This window comes from Pollachius pollachius (genome assembly GCF_949987615.1).
Source record: "Pollachius pollachius genome assembly, chromosome: 9".
Taxonomy (NCBI): Eukaryota; Metazoa; Chordata; class Actinopteri; order Gadiformes; family Gadidae; genus Pollachius; species Pollachius pollachius.
Window position 1 is genome coordinate 12,481,250 of NC_136942.1, and position 17,785 is coordinate 12,499,034.

At 41.3% G+C, this 17,785-nt stretch overlaps 1 protein-coding gene across 1 annotated transcript in view; it reads left to right on the forward strand.

Annotated features, from left to right (window-relative positions):
* LOC307080392 (SH3 and multiple ankyrin repeat domains protein 2-like) overlaps positions 1–17,785 on the forward strand; it is a gene marked incomplete at both ends in the record, with an annotated part of 31,936 nt that continues 14,151 nt past the window's right edge. Inside the window, 11 exons of the mRNA XM_079743077.1 lie at positions 1–201; positions 2,107–2,310; positions 2,553–2,624; positions 2,925–3,033; positions 3,872–4,026; positions 4,704–4,871; positions 6,132–6,248; positions 11,927–12,004; positions 12,938–13,004; positions 13,185–13,229; positions 14,133–14,526. Of these exons, the coding sequence (XP_079599203.1) occupies positions 1–201; positions 2,107–2,310; positions 2,553–2,624; positions 2,925–3,033; positions 3,872–4,026; positions 4,704–4,871; positions 6,132–6,248; positions 11,927–12,004; positions 12,938–13,004; positions 13,185–13,229; positions 14,133–14,526 (1,610 nt within the window). The remainder of the gene's footprint in view (positions 202–2,106; positions 2,311–2,552; positions 2,625–2,924; positions 3,034–3,871; positions 4,027–4,703; positions 4,872–6,131; positions 6,249–11,926; positions 12,005–12,937; positions 13,005–13,184; positions 13,230–14,132; positions 14,527–17,785) is intronic.

The following is a 17,785-nucleotide window of genomic DNA, read 5'->3' on the forward strand; positions in this document are numbered from 1 at the left end:
ATGACGTGCAGTCCCACATCCAGTGAAGAGGAGATGGCCCTGTCCCTGTCAGAGGGTTCAGGGGCCGAAGACAGTGGGAGTTCCCGGGAGGAAACAATGGGCCCAGGGGCCACAACAGTGGTTTCCAGTAGAGGGGACGTCAGCCGGGAAACGGAGACCTCCCTGGTCATCTGTGTGGTCATACCAGACCTCCAACAGTCGGTGGGTGAACTGAATGTACCGTTTCGTGACAATGATCGGACACATAACAGCGTTCTTAGTCTTCTACAACATGAGCACAATTTGCACAACAAAAAGCATCTTTCAACTCGTGAATTTCCCAGGAAAAATCATAAACACAATTAAGAACCGCTGAAATTCCTCCACTTTCCCAGAGTCCAACACAAAACTTTGTTAGTGTCTGAAAACAACAAATCCTTTTTCACTCTTAATATCTTCAATAGAAAATACAAGTCAACTTTTGACAGACAGCAGGGATAACACAACATTCATAGAACATAGTTTGTTATAATTCATGAACAAAGCTGTGATTGGCTTGGCAGCATGTGGGACTGTTATTTATGTTTTATGAATAACCAAACACCATGTTCTTCCATTGTCAGACTAATGGAGGATAATGATGCAATGTGTTCAGATTGCGGTCTCTGCAGTCGCGAGGTGAAATAGGAAAATCTGTCACTGCTTTCAACTGAGGCTGAGAACAATCAAAGCATCTGCCCAAAACTGAAGTACTGCACAATAATTGCTGCAAGATCGACTTGAGTTTAAAAGAACAGTGTAGAGAAGCTTTTTTCAAATCGATATATTTTCTAGTTGGGGCACTGCATAATGGCTACATTAGAGATGGGACATTTTGAAAAAAATGCCTTCTAATTTCCACAGCTAGTACATCTCAATGTTCTAAATTGAACACTAGAGCTTATATAATTCAGTCAACATAAGTGCACAAGTAGGTTTCAGAGGTTTTTCTTGAAAATTGTGGGTCTTTTAGATGTTTTTTGAAGATGGGGAAGGATTCTGCAGAACGTTCAGGGCTCTGCATCCCGTTCCACCTCCAAGAGAACGCTCTTGGACCCCCATAAACCTAGCATAAAAAATGTTGACAGGATATGAATGATATCACCAAACATATTCAAATCCAGGTATATATGTTGCCAAGATGCACAAAGGATGAGATCTGTCACACCATATCAGTAGGTGTTCTGGGACACATTCTGAACACATCGGACACAAGTGTGAAGCATCTGACTTCCCAAAGCGCACGCATAGCATTCTATTTACAGATCAGGGGCGGAAAATGGAGGAGCGTCTTCCTATTTCGACTTTTGCTTTCTCAGCATCAATATCCGTTTACCTTTAATCCAAAACATCAGTAAAATCAATATGGATAGGCCGACTCGTCGTCGGTTGTCAACAAAGTACCAAGTATCTATTTTTTCCTTTTGTTGTAATGACAGCTGCGTAACTATTCCTCACTCATATTGACGTGAGCCTGCCACTGGTCTCAGTTGAAGTGGGTGAACAGAATGAAGAGATTGTAATATGAGTGACAATGTGTGGGCATTCTGTACGGAAAGAAGAGGTCTGGATTTTGACTGTAATCATTTTTTTCTTTGTTTTTTTTTCAAAAGGGTCCTGGCCTAGATAAAACAGAAAAATAAGACTCATAAAGGTCCCAAAAACAATATATAACCAATTACAGCATAAACAGATTATCGAGAGCAGTTTGTGATTCATAGAGATACACCAGGAAAGGTCAGAGGTCCAGCATTTATAGAAAGAAGTTAATTTTGAGGTCAGTCAACGTCGAAAGGCCCCGTTGAAGGGGCAAAATAGCCTAAAGCTTTTCCTTAGCTCTATGCTTACATTGGTAACAGATAAAATGAGATAGTCATGGAAACTAAGCGAACGGCCCAAAGAGTCACTCCTACATAGGTTGATAAATATGCTGGTAAAAGGCCAAGAAGACCTTGATAAATATAAACCTGCAAGTGGCTGACTCTTTGCCGGGCTAGTGAGGGCAAGCTAACGTTGGCGTACAAAACCACAGTGATGTGTCAGAGCGCTTGAATTAGCACTGAAACCTTTACTCTTTTGCTTCTCCAGATTGTCCTGAACTTTGAGTCCACCGCCACAATATGGTCAGCTAAGCAGCAGGTTCTGTGCACGCTGACCCAGCCACTGAGGGACGTCTTGAATTACGGCCTGTTTCAGCCTGCGTTCCAGGGGCGTGAGAGTGGGTTTTTGGACGAAGAACAGCCACTGAGACAGTTCTCTATACCAAAGTGTCAGGGTGTGCCTACACTAGAGGTAAAGTACATGATGTTGTCCTGGTCGTGTGTCGGAGGACCATTTTACAGGAATACTCGCTCATTTGACTGTTAATAAACAGATAAATAACTAATAAAAGTGGGGAAGCATAAAATGCTCATGATTAATGACTCAAGGGTATGAATAAACGTAATGGATCAGAGAGGGGCTAACATAAAACGGATTGTCATTGTCTGCTTTTCAAACCCATTTTTACGATGTTTTCTCTTGTGCATCTGCAGTTCCGCTATAAGAGTCGAGTCTACAAACATACCAATGTCAATGAGATGTTGATTGCAAAGATAAACATCCAGGTGTGTATTAAGAAATGTTTTATCATAGAACGAGCATCGGTGGCGAAGGTTTTATTCTATAATTAAAAATAATAAAAAATAAAAAAAGCTGTGGTATATTTCAAGAAGCCATCCTCTGTCCTTTGATCTATTCAAGAATAGAAAGTTTGGGACAATGATTTATCATGAATAATTTGCATACAAATATTGTTGAAACCTTCGATCCATGGTCGAAACTCACATTCAATTCGTCGGTGCTACAGAGGGACGCTAATGAGGTGTGAACATCATGTGTTCTCTATGTTCCTATTTCTATTACAGACTAATTTAAGACGTTTTATCGAGTGTATTCAGCAGTTGGAAACGGACAAAGTGGAAAAGATGCTGGATAGAGGCCTCGATCCTAACTACCATGACCCAGAGAATGGAGGTAGCGCAACTCAACCATCCAATGGGATTAAATTCAGATGCGTCATTTTATTTGGAATGGGAAATGAAGACCAAATCTGAATGAAATGGCACAAAGTGCTATACATAGAGACATAGTCAATGAGCCATATTTGATTTATATTTATACATAACATCCAAATTTGACACCTTTTATTTCTGTTCCGATTGAAATGAAACACTTTATTTTGAAAAGACTGTAGCTAGTCTAGATACTTATTTTCTAGAGCTATAGGGAACCTTAAAGGGGATTCAGAATATCTGCCTCTGTTGGCTTGTTTGTATCACAAGGGAACCAATTAGAAGATGGAAGATGGCTACAGCTTGTAGATTTATTCATAGGAAAGCTATAGTTTAAACACTGAAAGGACTTTTTGTTGGTCCGGACCAATATCACCTTCTGTTGTATTTACTTGGCTTCTATTTTGGATTCTATCTTATTCTATAATGGATATAGGCTAGTACAAATACTTTATCAGATTTTGAAATCTAACTTTGAAACAGCGTTAAATGAATGTCATTATAGAACTGCATAGACCAGGATAATCTTATGTATTCATTAATCAAAGACATGGAAAGGAACTGTTTGGCACACAAGTTTAGTCCACCGGTAGAAATTGTGTGGGCCTCAGGCGAAATTAGAAATATGTGGATTTTAGTTCATCTGATCGTACAAGCGTTTTAAGATCAAATCTGTGCGTACAAGTGAATCTGTGCGTACATTGCTTTATATACAGTAGGATCCCTTGATTTCTAGTTGTGTGATTATGTTTTTTTTACAATTTGAATGTATGTCTGTTTGTTTCTGTGTGCGTGTATAGAAACTCCACTAACATTGGCAGTCCAACTGGGGGCTGGCTCATCATCTATCATCATTGCATTGAAGAATGGGGGAGCTCATATGGACTTCAGATCTCAGGACGGTCTGACTGCCCTCCACAAAGCTGTCAAAGCCAATAACCATGTGGCACTTAAAGTTAATAACATGCAAATACATTAACACAATATGCACTGCACATAGATTGAATGCACTTTTCTAATGCTCGTCAGGGAAAGGGGATATATGTATCTTGTTTGATAAATTCTCAAAAGATGGCTTATTAAATAAGCTTTTAACACCAATAAAAAGAGTGTGTGCAATGTATTTGTACTACAGCCAGTATAGCTAGGCAACAATTAAGATTAAGAGGTATAACATTCATTAAAGTCATACCAGTTAACCAGTGCACGTGATGTATCTCCTTGAGATATCGAAAACATAGCTTGCATTTTCAAATGGCAAATTGTTAACTTGTTCTGCTCTTCCATATTTGGTGTAATGGGTGCTGGAAGCCCACAGATAACTTGCTGTTTGACTTGCTGCAAGTCAAACAGCAAGTTATCTGTGGGCTTCCAGCACCCATTACACCAAATATGGAAGAGCAGAGCAAGTTGACTTGAATAATATTACACCTATTATTTGTTTTATATGGTCTAAATTAGCTGGTATGCATAGGCTGCTAATTGGAAAAGGTTTGCATTGTCATGATGGAATTGCAGTCGAATAGTTCTAACCCAGGTTATAGAAAGGTAAACATTTGTAAACAAAAAAAGATTTCCACAACATTTATTTTTTACTAGTTTTTCTTTCATTGTTTTCTTTGTTTCTCCCAGACCCTGCTGGACCTAGGCTCGAGTGTGAACTATAAAGACAGCCAGTCGCTCACCCCTCTGTACCACAGCGTGCTGGAGGGGGGCGAGCTTTCCTGCTGCCTCCTGCTGCTCAGGTTCAGCGCCACGCTGGGCTGCAGCGACGAGAACGGCTGGACTGAGATGCACCAGGTAGGCCCCTAAAGAGCTCCTCACGTGGGCTTTTGAAGCCTCCAATTCTCTAATGTTTTTATAGGGGTGCACCGCGTGGAAATACGTATTGCGGTCTTTTTGGGCTGGGTTAGATTCGGTGGATTTTGTGTTTCATGATCATGATGCAAGATAAATATGTTACGGATAAAACAAAACCCAACAAATTCCAATAAAGGATATGTTTTTCATAGGCAAAAAAAATTATGAAACAAAGCTTTGTGTTTATTTTGTTGATTAAGGCCCTCTTTTTTTTGGCAGGCAACTAAAAATATCACAACTTTCAATCGCACCTGCAATATGCATACTGTGAAGTCTAGCTTCTTTGGCAGGGAAGACATTGGAGCAGTGTGCATTGAAGCAGGGAGATACAGGCAATGCTATTCACTCCCCCTACAATGAATAATTCAATGAACTACAGTGGCTAAAAAGAGCATGGGTTAGACACCCACGAGAACTGCTGTTGGTATAGGAAGATTTCAGGGCTGGACTGCACATTACAGATAATGGATTGGCTCAATTTATTTTGGTATATACTTCAGAAACACTCTATTAATCTTTTTTACAAAAAGAGGTGGATTGTGTCAGTGCAAGCCTTTGCCTATGCGTAAAAAGCCTATTCAGCCTTCTTGACTACAAAGTGAATAACAATCAGGATTAAGTAAACTGCTGACTTCGATATTCTAAGATCCCTTATAGGCTTTTTGTGGCATGAGCTGCTCAAAGTGTTAGTGAACTGCCTGTTTCCGCTCAAACTCAAACACTGAGATAAAAACAAATGCGTTTGGAGCTGAGTTCCCATGGTTACAACCCACGCCAACTTTTTGATACTTGTTTTTCCAGTACAGTCGTAGAGTACGAGCGTTATACCGAGCAGTGTTATGCATGAAATGCCCCATCCCCCTCGGCAGTCAACACAGAGTGCTGCCCAGACAGAGGTCCACGCATCAACACACACAACTCGCCGCCAGTGTATCTTTGTCGTGACATCGAAGTGCCTCCGAAAGTTCAGAGCAGGGTAGAAATATTACCACTTTTTACAACAACAACAACAAAATACATTTTTGGGTCACCACCCCTTTAACGGTATTTTATTTTACCCAGTAAAGGTCAAAGCTAATTATGAAAAAAGGGGTCAGTAGGGTTGGGGTTAGTATTACCAGTATGTGTTGTACCAGCTAATAATGTAATGCATGTTTTTAAAGTCACAGCTGTGTCTAAGATGCCCTGCTATGTTTCTAGGCCTGCCGCTATGGCCACCTGAAGCACCTGGAGCAGCTGTTGCTCTTCGGAGCTGACATCTCATCCCAGAATGCAACAGGAAACACAGGCTTGCACATTTCTGCTCTCCACAAGCAGGTAGGGCACACACATTTACAAATGGACAATTACAGGAATACGCCAACCTGATTTAAACACAGTCACATGCACATATATGTCTTGAATATGAACTCTTTTCTGTGATTGTGAAGTTTTGCTATTTCATTTTTAAGACACTTTAACATTTTCTTACATAGCTATAAGTGATCGCATTTTAGCAATACTACATGCATTGCAGGCACAATCACATTGTACACCCAGAAAAATAGACATGGCTGATGTTGACATGAGCGGTGGTGATAAGAAGCAAGTCAATGAAAGTGAGCCTGAGCAGGGCTTTGTCGTGTTGCATAGAACTCTTTTCTACTATACCAACAGAGTTGTCCTTCTTCTATTGCCACCCGGGCTCGTGCAATGAGATATACTGTATAACCAATAATATGACAATGCAAACACATGTTGCATAATTATCAAATTATGTGTTAAAACATTAAAAAAAAGCTTTTATAATCATTTAATTGCAGTTAACGTTGAAGGCCGCCATGTTTGATCTTGTGTCTGACGTCAAGTTTGACAAGTCTTGCTCTAAAATGATACACAAAGTTTCAGACCTGTGATTCTGAGTTGGACAACTGTTTAATTAATTTTTAACAGAGCTTTTCCCGTTTTACGAGTTGTCTTGACTTGTCTTGATTAGTCTCCATTGTCAGTCTTCCCTCGACAAATTCATACCATTAATTCATGACTTATGTGAAGTAAATTACACACAATCTCTCAAGCATGTGAAAGCAGTGTTTTTTTATGTTTCTAAAATTCCCTGTGTGTTCTTCTGGTACTCAGGGGTCAACAACTCTTCCTCACTGTCACTCAGCACAGAAAGGGTCTTTTGAAAACATTGATGTATAAGCTGGGCAGGTCTTTCCTAGTCTGAAATGTATTTAATTTGACAGAACATTAGTGTGTCAAAGACCGTTTTGATTAAATGGCATGATATATAAGTGCATTATTAGATGTAAATGAGTTAAGCCTGGAGCATGTCAGTTAGGGGATGCTTTCAGCTGTGAGCTGTATTCGGTAGATATGGGGAGGAGGGTGGAGAGAGACCCCTGCCTGTTAGTATCGCCGGTCGATGAGCTGCTGCTCATTTGGTTGGAAACAATGTGAACATTATGGATGGGGGCTCAGGTTTTAAAGTTATGGAAGAAAAAGGCTTTTGCATGGACGTTCCGTATTGCGGCTCGATAGCAGTGTTGTGGCCGGTCTGTTTTGCACAGCTTCTGGCCTAAGGAAGATCTGCCTGGTCCAGGACTGCTTTTTCCTTCTGTCGTGAGATTTGACTGCACCCTTCAGGACAACATTGGTCACTGCAAAGCTGTGTTTACTTTGTATGCTTCTAATGACTGCTAATGACTGCTAATGAAAATTACTTTGAGCTCTACCAGCCCGCCTTTTAAGTGATTAGTTTATAGTTTCATTGGAGGGCAAAGCCTGCCTATTATGTGGCTTACTAATCTCTAAAAGCTTTGTTTTAACTTTAACAAAACTAAAGCTCCTGGTGTGTTGTGAGTGACCTCACTTTATTTGTATTGTCTACTAAATGCATGCATGGGTTCACATCCCATATTAGGCAGGTAATGCTCCTTTCTCCAATCTTATTGATGAGTAATTTTCAATATAATTCCCAGGCAGTTCAGTTCACTTTTATTATTGTGCTGCAACATTTTTGCAAAATGTGCATTAAGAGAAAGAGAGAAAGGCTGAGAGAGAGAGTTTAAGGTAGGATAGAAAGGTTCTAATAAATGAACATAGAGCAGCGCAACAGAAACAGAAGGAGCTTACAACAGGGGCAGAATGTGGACAATTTAAATACAGGTGACACACAATTGACTAACGCCCTACTATTCCTGGCGATACCCACAATGCATTTGTAAATGGAAGACGATAACGACAAGTCGCGGGTGCTTGTTAAATCCCAATCATTCGAACCATGAAAACCCAAAAAATCAGTCATAACCCTAGGCCAGCAATTTCAATGAACAACTCTATTCATAAACTCATTGCAGAATTCATCAATCAGCTTCAGTAGTGACTCCCGGTACCGTGTTAATCAGAGGATCACGATGAATTATCCTTTAATTTCAACGTTCACAAAACCACCTGCACCAAAATGCTGCTGCCACCTTTCCTTGTCATTGCTGCTTTCAGCCTTGTCCCTTATCTTAGCTGGGTCAACCACATGCTTTCTCTTGAACCCCAGGCAGGATCATCTTGAGAGATCTGTGCTTCCTAGCCGTGGTCACGTAAATACCAGTCTTGTGCCAGGCTCAAACATACATATACACATATACACACCTACACGCACATAATGCACACACACATACAAACTGAAATGTGTGTGTATATGTAGGGTTAGGGGGTTTGTGTTGGGTAAATGTGCCTATAAAACATTGTGACTATGTCTGTATTTAAATAGACATTGTTTACAAATAATATACAAATACAATGTACTGTATGGATGGATGGCAGATACTGTATGTGCAGCTTTGAATGTGTAAGCTCACGTGCAATAGCTTCCATCTGTTCAACATGCATGTTACTGCTTGCATCTTTGCCTGACTGTATTTTTTGTGTTCATGTGGGCAAGCTCTAGTGTGTGTGTGCGTGTGTGTGTGTGTGTGTGTGTGTGTGTGTGTGTGTGTCTGTGTGTGTGTGTATGTGTGTGTGTGTGCGTGTGTATGTGTGTGAGAGTGTATCTGTGTGTGTGAGTGTGTATGTGTGTGTGTGTGTGTGTGTGTGTGTGTGTGAGAGTGATTATGTGTATGTGTATGTGAGTGTGTGTGACCGTGTGTGTGTGTGTGTGTGTGTGTGTGTGTGTGTGTGTGTGTTGATTGCTGTGTGCGCATGTATCAGCCGTGGGTGGAAGGCAGCTTTGGTTGTGTTAAGTGGGTGGTAGATTGTCAGAAAGCTCCTCTTCTCTCAATGTTGCTTTCTATCATGCTGCCTGCATTAGCTTTCTATCTATATTTGCTACAACCAGATTACAGCACATTCTGTTCCTCACAGTAATGGAAGAGACAGTCATTTGTGCTTGCCGGGAGACTCTTTCATCTTTTTGTACGTTTTTTATTACGGTTTCTTTGAGCGTGAGAAGGACGCATAGAATTTAAATCCCCCCGAGAATATTTTAGTACTACTTAAAATGATAGAACATCTTGAACACAGATCCTAAGAAGTGCTTCATTCAAGAACGAATCCACGTTTTTTTTAGGATTCTGGACTCCATTCCAGGTGAGGTACTTTTATTTGTAAATCATCAGATGTAATTGGATTTGAGGATACAACTATTGAGATAAGATGGTTGACAAATTAAGACTCTGGTGATTCAAAAAGGAGTCCCATTGAGGATTGTGTAGAGTGAAAAGGTGCCTTAGAATGAGTAATTGTATATATGGTGTCTGATGTTCAGATCTATCCTTTCCTACTACTATAATTGGGCGATGGCCTGTTTGTGTGTCCAGATTTACATCACACACCGTTCCTCCGATCGCCTCTTAACTCCAAAATACTGTTCAAGGGTCAGGCCTCATGCAGAAATTCCTGAAATGCTCCAAAAGAAGCCGCCTTCCAACATATGGGAGGTTATCTATCAAAATCAAATGACGTGCCTCAGCCAAGACAACTCACAGAGGGAGAAAAACTGACTAATGTGTATAGGACTGAAAGATTCAACAAAGAGGAGCAAAGACCAATTTTACAGTTGCTCAGTCTTCTGCTAGATGATAAACTGATTGAAATCTGTGAGGATGTCTATCAGGCAAACGATAGAGAAAAGTAGGAATCCATTCTGAATTCTCCTGGAGGCTGCGGATATCCCTTTCATTCAAAAGGGATCACAGCTTAAAGCAGGGCAGAGGTTGGCAATGTGCTTTCTGTTGGCAACACAGGTTTGGCTGCTCACAACCTCGAGGTAGAGTTAGGTAGGGACAGGGTAAGGGTTAGGTAGGGTTAGGGTTATGTAGGGTTAGTGTAAGAGTTAGGGTAAGGATTTGGTAGCGTTAGGGTAAGGTAGTGTTAGGGTTAGGTAGGGTTAGTGTAAGAGTTAGGGTAAGGGTTAGGTTTGGTTAGGGCTAGGTAGGGTTAGTGTAAGAGTAAGGGTTATGTAGGGTTATGGCTATGCTAGGGTAATGAAAATTACCCTTAGGGTTAGGGTTAGGTAGGCTTAGGGGTAGGGATAGGCTTAGGGGTTGGGAAGCAGGTTCCAGTTCAAGATCCTGATCCTAATCTTTGAAAACTCTGTCTGTGCCATCGAAGCTGAATCCACACCCTGACCCTTACTCTGGTAACCAGGGTTATGCTGATCAAAGACAGCAGGTTGATCATCTTGGATGGGATCTTCAGCTTCCACAGCTTTAATGTGTGAGTGTGTGGAGATAACTGAGGGAGTCAGAGCACCCTCGAGGCGTCAACGCCGCCTCCAAGTTGTCGGGAGAGAAGCTCAAATAGTCAGAGCTTGCATCAAGTTGTCAACCCGCTAATCTCATGCAGGACCACAGGCTGAAGGCGAACATGAGGACAGACAAGGCTGACAATGAGTGATCCAGCTATCTCCTTGATGGGGGGGAAGGGATAACGCAGGGGAAATTAAGTTCAGGTACAGATTCGGTTTGAAGTCGACTCGGTTCTGCAATCACAAAGACGCACTGACTGTGGTTTTCCTTAACTCACTGACGCTCTCTGAAGTGCCTGATCATGAAATATAACTGCGGGTCCTGACCGGCCCCACAGGAAGGGCACCAGGTGGTGCAGATGCTGGACGAGGCGTTTGAGTGCTCGATTTTTGTAGGGACAAACAAGGGTCAGAGGATCTTCCTGCCCAGAATCCCTCACAATGACACGATGATGAGCTTCCCTTTGTTCCCAGCTAGGCTGGCTTTCTCAGTTACCGTCAACAAAGGTCAGGGACAAGAGAATGAGGGAGTTTGGCATCTAAAGGTCTCGTCAGCGTTCACATGTCACCAGCTCTACACAGAGTTCTTCAGGCGACAGCGAGACGGCGAGACAGCAGCCGCTACCTCTAATAAATACATTCACACTGCTGAGGTGAGGTTAGCAGGAGGGAATAGTTAGGAGGGAATAACTGAACACATAGCTGCTGTAATTATATTGCTGTAGCAGCATTTCTGCATCCTACTCTATCCTATATAGATGATATAATAATAATAATAATAATAATAATCATAATATGTTTGATTATTATGATAAGACTTTACATAAGGGAACCTAGCACTTTATGAGCTATAAAGTGCTGTGAGATGGGTGGTCTGTTGATTCATGCTGATGTGAGATGTGATTTGTGTGTCTGTTCGGTGTGCATTATTAGTTGTTGTTCTGTTGCTGTTGTGACAGGCCAGAAGGAGACCGACGGGGTTGAGTCAAAGGGGAATAGGTAGAAAAGCATTGAAGAGAGAAGAGCTTTGTTCTGGTTCTCTTAATGAAAGAACAACGACAGTAACAGGCTTATCAGAATATAGACGAGGGTTGGCTAGGGTTAGGGTTACCCCAACCCTAACCCCAACCCTGCCAATGAATTGTCTATATATTTGCATGTTCTTTCAGTACCTTTCAGTGACCTCCATTATCATCTGTTGCTCCATTCATTTGACTTTTAACAGCTTTCTTGACATATTTACCTCCTCCCATTGTTTCCTTCTCAATAGGAGCCATGTGTGAGATTGCTTCTGTCTATTGGTGCATGTAAGGACGTGAAGAACTACAGAGGTCAGACTCCTTTCCAGGTAGGACCAATAATGTGTGCTCTACTATGAGTTCTTGAATAGTAGACATTGGATCTATAGGATTTGCTAACAAAGACTGCATGACTCTGGCAAAAACATTTTAGGGAAAGAGTTTTGGTCCTAAAAATAAACAAAACAAAATCTTGCTGTTGTCAACAAAACTTTAAAGACAAAAAATGTTCACTGTATTTATTTTGTTTCACTGAGAAATCGAATGGTTATTACGTTTAATAATGCTTAATAACCATCAGATGGTCACCATTTGCACAAGTGATGCAATTTTGAAAATTTTAGGACATAAATACATTAAAAACAAGTGTGTGAATGGGAATATCTAATTAATCTGACTTTTATAAGATGTTTATGATGGATGAACAGTATCAACTAAAAGTATCAACTAAAAGAGTGCCTGGGATACATTCCAGGAGATGATAGTAATTGAAATCCCTATAGTATAAAAATATCGAAAATACAGCTCATTAGAGATATTTATATTTGAAGTACCCTAATACTAACCTAGTCCACAAATAACCCTAACCCTAGCCTAGTCCACAACAAACCCTAACCCTAACCTAGTCCACAAAGAACCCCAACCACAACCTAGTCCACAACGAACCCTAACCCTAACCAAGTCCAATACAAGCCATAACTTACCCTAACCTAGTCCACAACAAACCCTTACTCATCCCTAACCCCCCCTAGTCCATTATAAGCCATAACAATAACCCTAGCCTAGTCCATTACGAACCCTAACACTAGCTCTAACAAATACCCAAATTCTAACGCAAAACCGTACCCTAACCCCCTCTAGATAATGCCAACAAAAAACTATTTGTGCAACTTGGGATTTGTGTTAACCTGTTTAATATCCTCAAATAATCAAAATCCAACACCTCTGAATTAACACTACTTTTATCCACCTTCAAATACCAGGTGGCCATCACTGCTGGAAACTTCGAACTCGCAGACATCATCAAGAACTACAAGGACAATGAAAACGGTGAGTTGATTATACCACTGAATCATGATAAATATACTAATTATCCTAGATACATGTACTACTAAACCCAGATAAATATACTAATTATCCTTCAGAAATATACTACTATCACAGAGAAATATACTACCAATCCAAGTTAAATATATTACTAAACCCAGAAATATATACTTCTAATCCTAGATCAATATACTACTAAACCAGATTCAACAGATACATGTGAGAATGGTGAGTTGATTATACTACGAAACCCAGATGAATATGAGATGGCGAGTTGATTAGACTAATTTACCTAGATGAAAATATATTTTTTCAAGCTTAACATACTGTGTGTGTGTGTGTTTATGTGTGTGTTTTTGTGTCGTGTGTGTGTGTGTGTGTGTGTGTGTGTGTGTGTGTGTGTGATTATGTGCGTGCACACACGTGCATGCGTGCCTGCATCAACTATCGATATAACTATTGTTTGTACATCTTTGTGTAGGCGGGTCTAACATACAGGAACGGATGCATGTGGTTGCCATGGGCACCAGTTCTATGTACTGATTGGTTACAAGAAAATGTGCTGTGCAGTTGGGAAGAATACGTAGGCATGTGAGAAACGGCAGAGAAGGATAAAAATGGCAGTCAGTGACGATGAGAAGCAGGAGAAAAGGATTCAAAGCAAAAAACAGCTTTTCAAACTCTGGTGCTTGTTTGCCCAGGAACACAGAAACTAAATCCTAGCCTTTAACTACTCTTAGATTTATTTTGGGATAATGCATCGTGAGATTTTTCAAGATTTTGTACAAATCCTTACATGATTTTTGGATTGCCAATTGCCTTGGTAGGTAAACGTAAGTAGGCTAAAAGAAACGTATTATGCACACATTTGCAGACTAGAAAACGACAAGAGACGCACACACACATACAGACCCACACGCACAGCACACATAGTTACACATGGTCAAGTAAGTTGTATGTTCTCATAGTCCCTGAGCCTCAGTGTTATGGTCAACTTTGACGACGTTAACCGCTGTATTCAACCAAAGACGGGATCGTTTCTCCTTGACTTCCACTGCCACTTCATTGTTTTTCAATCACTTTGACACTTTGTTCCTCTCGCCATCTCACTGCATTGTTTTCGCTCCTCAGTCCATCTGAGGGAGAGCCCTCGGTGCGCCTCTCCCTTCCGGGTGAACCACGCCTCGCCCTCCAGCCACTGGGTGCCTTCCTCCAAGCAGCAGCTGGAGACGGCCCCCGTGCTGCTGCGCTCCAACAGCGAGGACAACAACCTCGACCCCGGCCCCAAGAAGTCTCACTCCTCCACCGTGGTGTCCAGCCCGTCGGCCTCCCCGTCCTTCACCTCGCGCCGCAGTCCCTCCCCGTGCCACCGGAGCTCCTCGCCCACCATGCCCTCTCCGGCGGTCAGCACCGTGAAGACGGTGGGAGGGGTGCGAGGGGGCCGGCCCTCCTCCCGGAGCAGGTCCCCGTCGCTGGGCAGACCGGCCGCGGAGGACGTCCGTCGACAACACCAAAGACACACAAGGTTTGGCTGCTTTTTGTGTTTGCGCCTCGGCCCAAGAACTGCGCTGTTTGAGGGAATGACTTGATTGTTGGTCAGAGTGGAGAGCGGTGTTATCCGTTAGAAATGGCATAGCCGTTCCTCAGCTGGTGGCGAGTGAATAAGCATATATAGTTGACTGCCCCTGCCTCCTCACAAGCCAATTTAGATTTGAGACCGCACTTGGATCATTTCTGATCAATCAGGAACAGTCCTCCAGTGCCTTCCAAGGGTGGAGCTGGTGTCGGTAGTGCCAACGGTCAGTGTGGTTTTGTTCGGAACATAAGCCTACCGACAACAAGGGCATGTCATTAGCATCTTGAGAAATGTGTTATGATGCCCCGTGATCGTTGGTCGTTGGTAGGGAGGGAAAATAAACGCGTAGCGTTTGGTCCCAGCCTTGTGGGAGCAAATTCAAAGAGTGATCTTCAGAGAGCTCCTTGTTATAGCCAACCCTCTGAGGGCGTTCTGTGAAAAACTGCTTGGCTTGCCTCTACATCTGTGTCTTCCTAAAGCTTTAGCTGATTTGCATTCAAAGTGTATCATAAGCGGATCTAATATCATTCAATAACACAACTCAAAAGCAGGAATTCTACTCTTTGCGGATAACATAGTTTTCTTACAAATTTACTGAAACTATCATATTAACACATTTTTCAAAATCATTAATAATCAAACAGGAGTCATCTTTGAATCATAACTTGTTTCAATTGTGAAAAGGGGACAGGATTTAAGTATTTTCTAAATTCAGAACAATTATAGTAAAAAATACATTCATAATGTTTCACAGGATAACCGAAGCCTTGGCCTTTGGTCATGCTAGATCTCTACCATGGATTACATAAGAGAAGTCAATGGAGAACACAGAGTTTGATCTATTTTTCATGTTCAGCCACGTGTTGAAACCGCTTGTTCAATAATTCAGAGCTCGTTCTGGCGTTGGCATGGAAGCTGTGGAAACTATCATTCCAAAGTCACCATGGTATTAGTCATGGAAACAAGCTTACTTGCACGTTTTCTTTAATACGTTTGGTGAACCTCATGGCAGTATTTTTATCCCCATATATCCTAATATGCTAATATAGGATAAAGGATGATGGCCATTACCATCAAAAGAAGAAAAAAACCCTCAAAAAACAGTATGTGTCTATTGATCGTATTGTATGTTGTACATCCTGGCACTTAAAAATAGTACTTAGCATTGTTTAGCGTCTTATCCCAGCTATTTTTTTTGTATACAGTGAATGGGTTAACCTAGCAATTGTTAGTTCTTGGCCCTTGTTTCTATGAACATCTTTTGGGCGATATATTGTTGTTTCTCTTTCTCCTGAAAAATGTACTTATTGTAGGTCACTTTGGATAAAAGCGTCTGCTAAATGCCCTAAATGTAAATCTAAATATAATCAAGATGGTATCTTTAATTCCGAAGTTAGCTGAGTGAGATAAGTCATTACATTTCTCATGCATCCTCGGCCTTTGGTAACTCATCTAGGTTGGATCAACCATTACTAGAAGTTTTTACATAGCATGAACTAACAATGGAACATCAATGGAAAAAGGTGTGCAGTGGTGAGTGATGCATTCCTGCTGTGTCTGCTGTATCTTTCTAACGACACTTTAATGGCTACAATATGAAGAGGTTGGTGTTAAATATGGTAAATAATACACTCACGACAAGAGCACTCCTGATGTTGTAAACAACTTCAAACCTCTTTATTTTTGTCTGTCACATCATTTTATTTTGTCTCAAAATTCATTATTTTGCCAAACAAATGTTTTGATCAAATAAGTCCATCTCACATTACAGCAAAACTGAATCAACATGTGAGTGCAGGATTTAATTTGGTGTGAAAGACACAAATGGGCATGATGTAGCAAGCTACATCCACGCTGCTACATCAACGCTAAATGATATTTGAATAACTATGAGCTGGGCGCAATAGTTTTCCTATAAGAGAGAATAAATGTCACATACATGATGTCGAGTTGGGATGTTGTGAATCGATTACAGGAGGACAATGCCTGGTTTGCTCAGTGGAGTTGAATTTGGACGACTCTTTGGTATGTGTATTATTATGCATTTGGTTATCCATTGGGAGCTGCCCAGGACATCCATCATCTAAATATGGCCACTTAGCAAGTCCACTGGAACAGTTGTTGGTTTTGTAGCTTGCTAAAAGTCTCTCCATAGTTGTGCATTTGTGGTTGCTCAGGGCCATTTCTCACCTGCCACAAATAGCTGCCTATAATATAACATGATTCATGCCAGGGTTGAGAGGTTTTTCTGCAGTGTATCACAGGATGTGTTGGTGTACTGTACTTTGCAATTCTTTTGCTTTGGGGATTTCCATGAGGTAATGTTGTTATATGACTTAGTGCTATCCATTTTCTTTTACAGAAAACTAAAATGCATTGACAGCATACAAGTGATACTGCAAAATCATTAAGACAATATTGATGTTTTATGCACCGTTACATGTACAATATCCCATGAACTGTTCATGAACACACTGCAGCCATTTACAGTACAATGTTTAAAATGGGACGACCTCCCTAGATGGATGATGTGTTGCTATGGTGATTGCCTGTGCGACTCATGAGCTGTGGATGGAAGCTCTGGTCTCGTCCACTGAGGATTAGATAATACAATGCACAAGTGGACACACACACACCACCCACCCACACACACGCACACACACACACACACACACACACACACACACACACACACACACACACACACACACTCACACACTCACTCACACACACACACACACACACACACACACATACACACACACACACACAAACACACGCCATCGCTCTCTCTCTCACTCTATCTCTCTCTTTCTATCCCTCTCTCTCTGCAAAGGTAGCTACAGGAATAATGTCTGGTTCAATAATGTAGTAGAGCCTGAAACTGTGAAGGAAACATTTTCTGTTGTGTGAGAACTAGCTAGGGAGACTTTGAAGTAAACCAAAGTTCCTTATATCTCTTTATGGAATCAATTTAATAGGTATTTTGACTTACCTTTCTGCTTACTGCTCTGACCTTAATAGTCCAGTGTGTGGCTGATACTGTAGGAGTTTGTAGGGCTACCACTGAGTTAAAGTGTTGAGCCAATGTTGTTTGCTGTAGAAAATACGAGCTATTTGGTTTTTCACTTTGGCTAACTATTAAAAAAAGTGTGTGTGTGTGTGTGTGTGTGTGTGTGTGTGTGTGTGTGTGTGTGTCAAGAGTCTA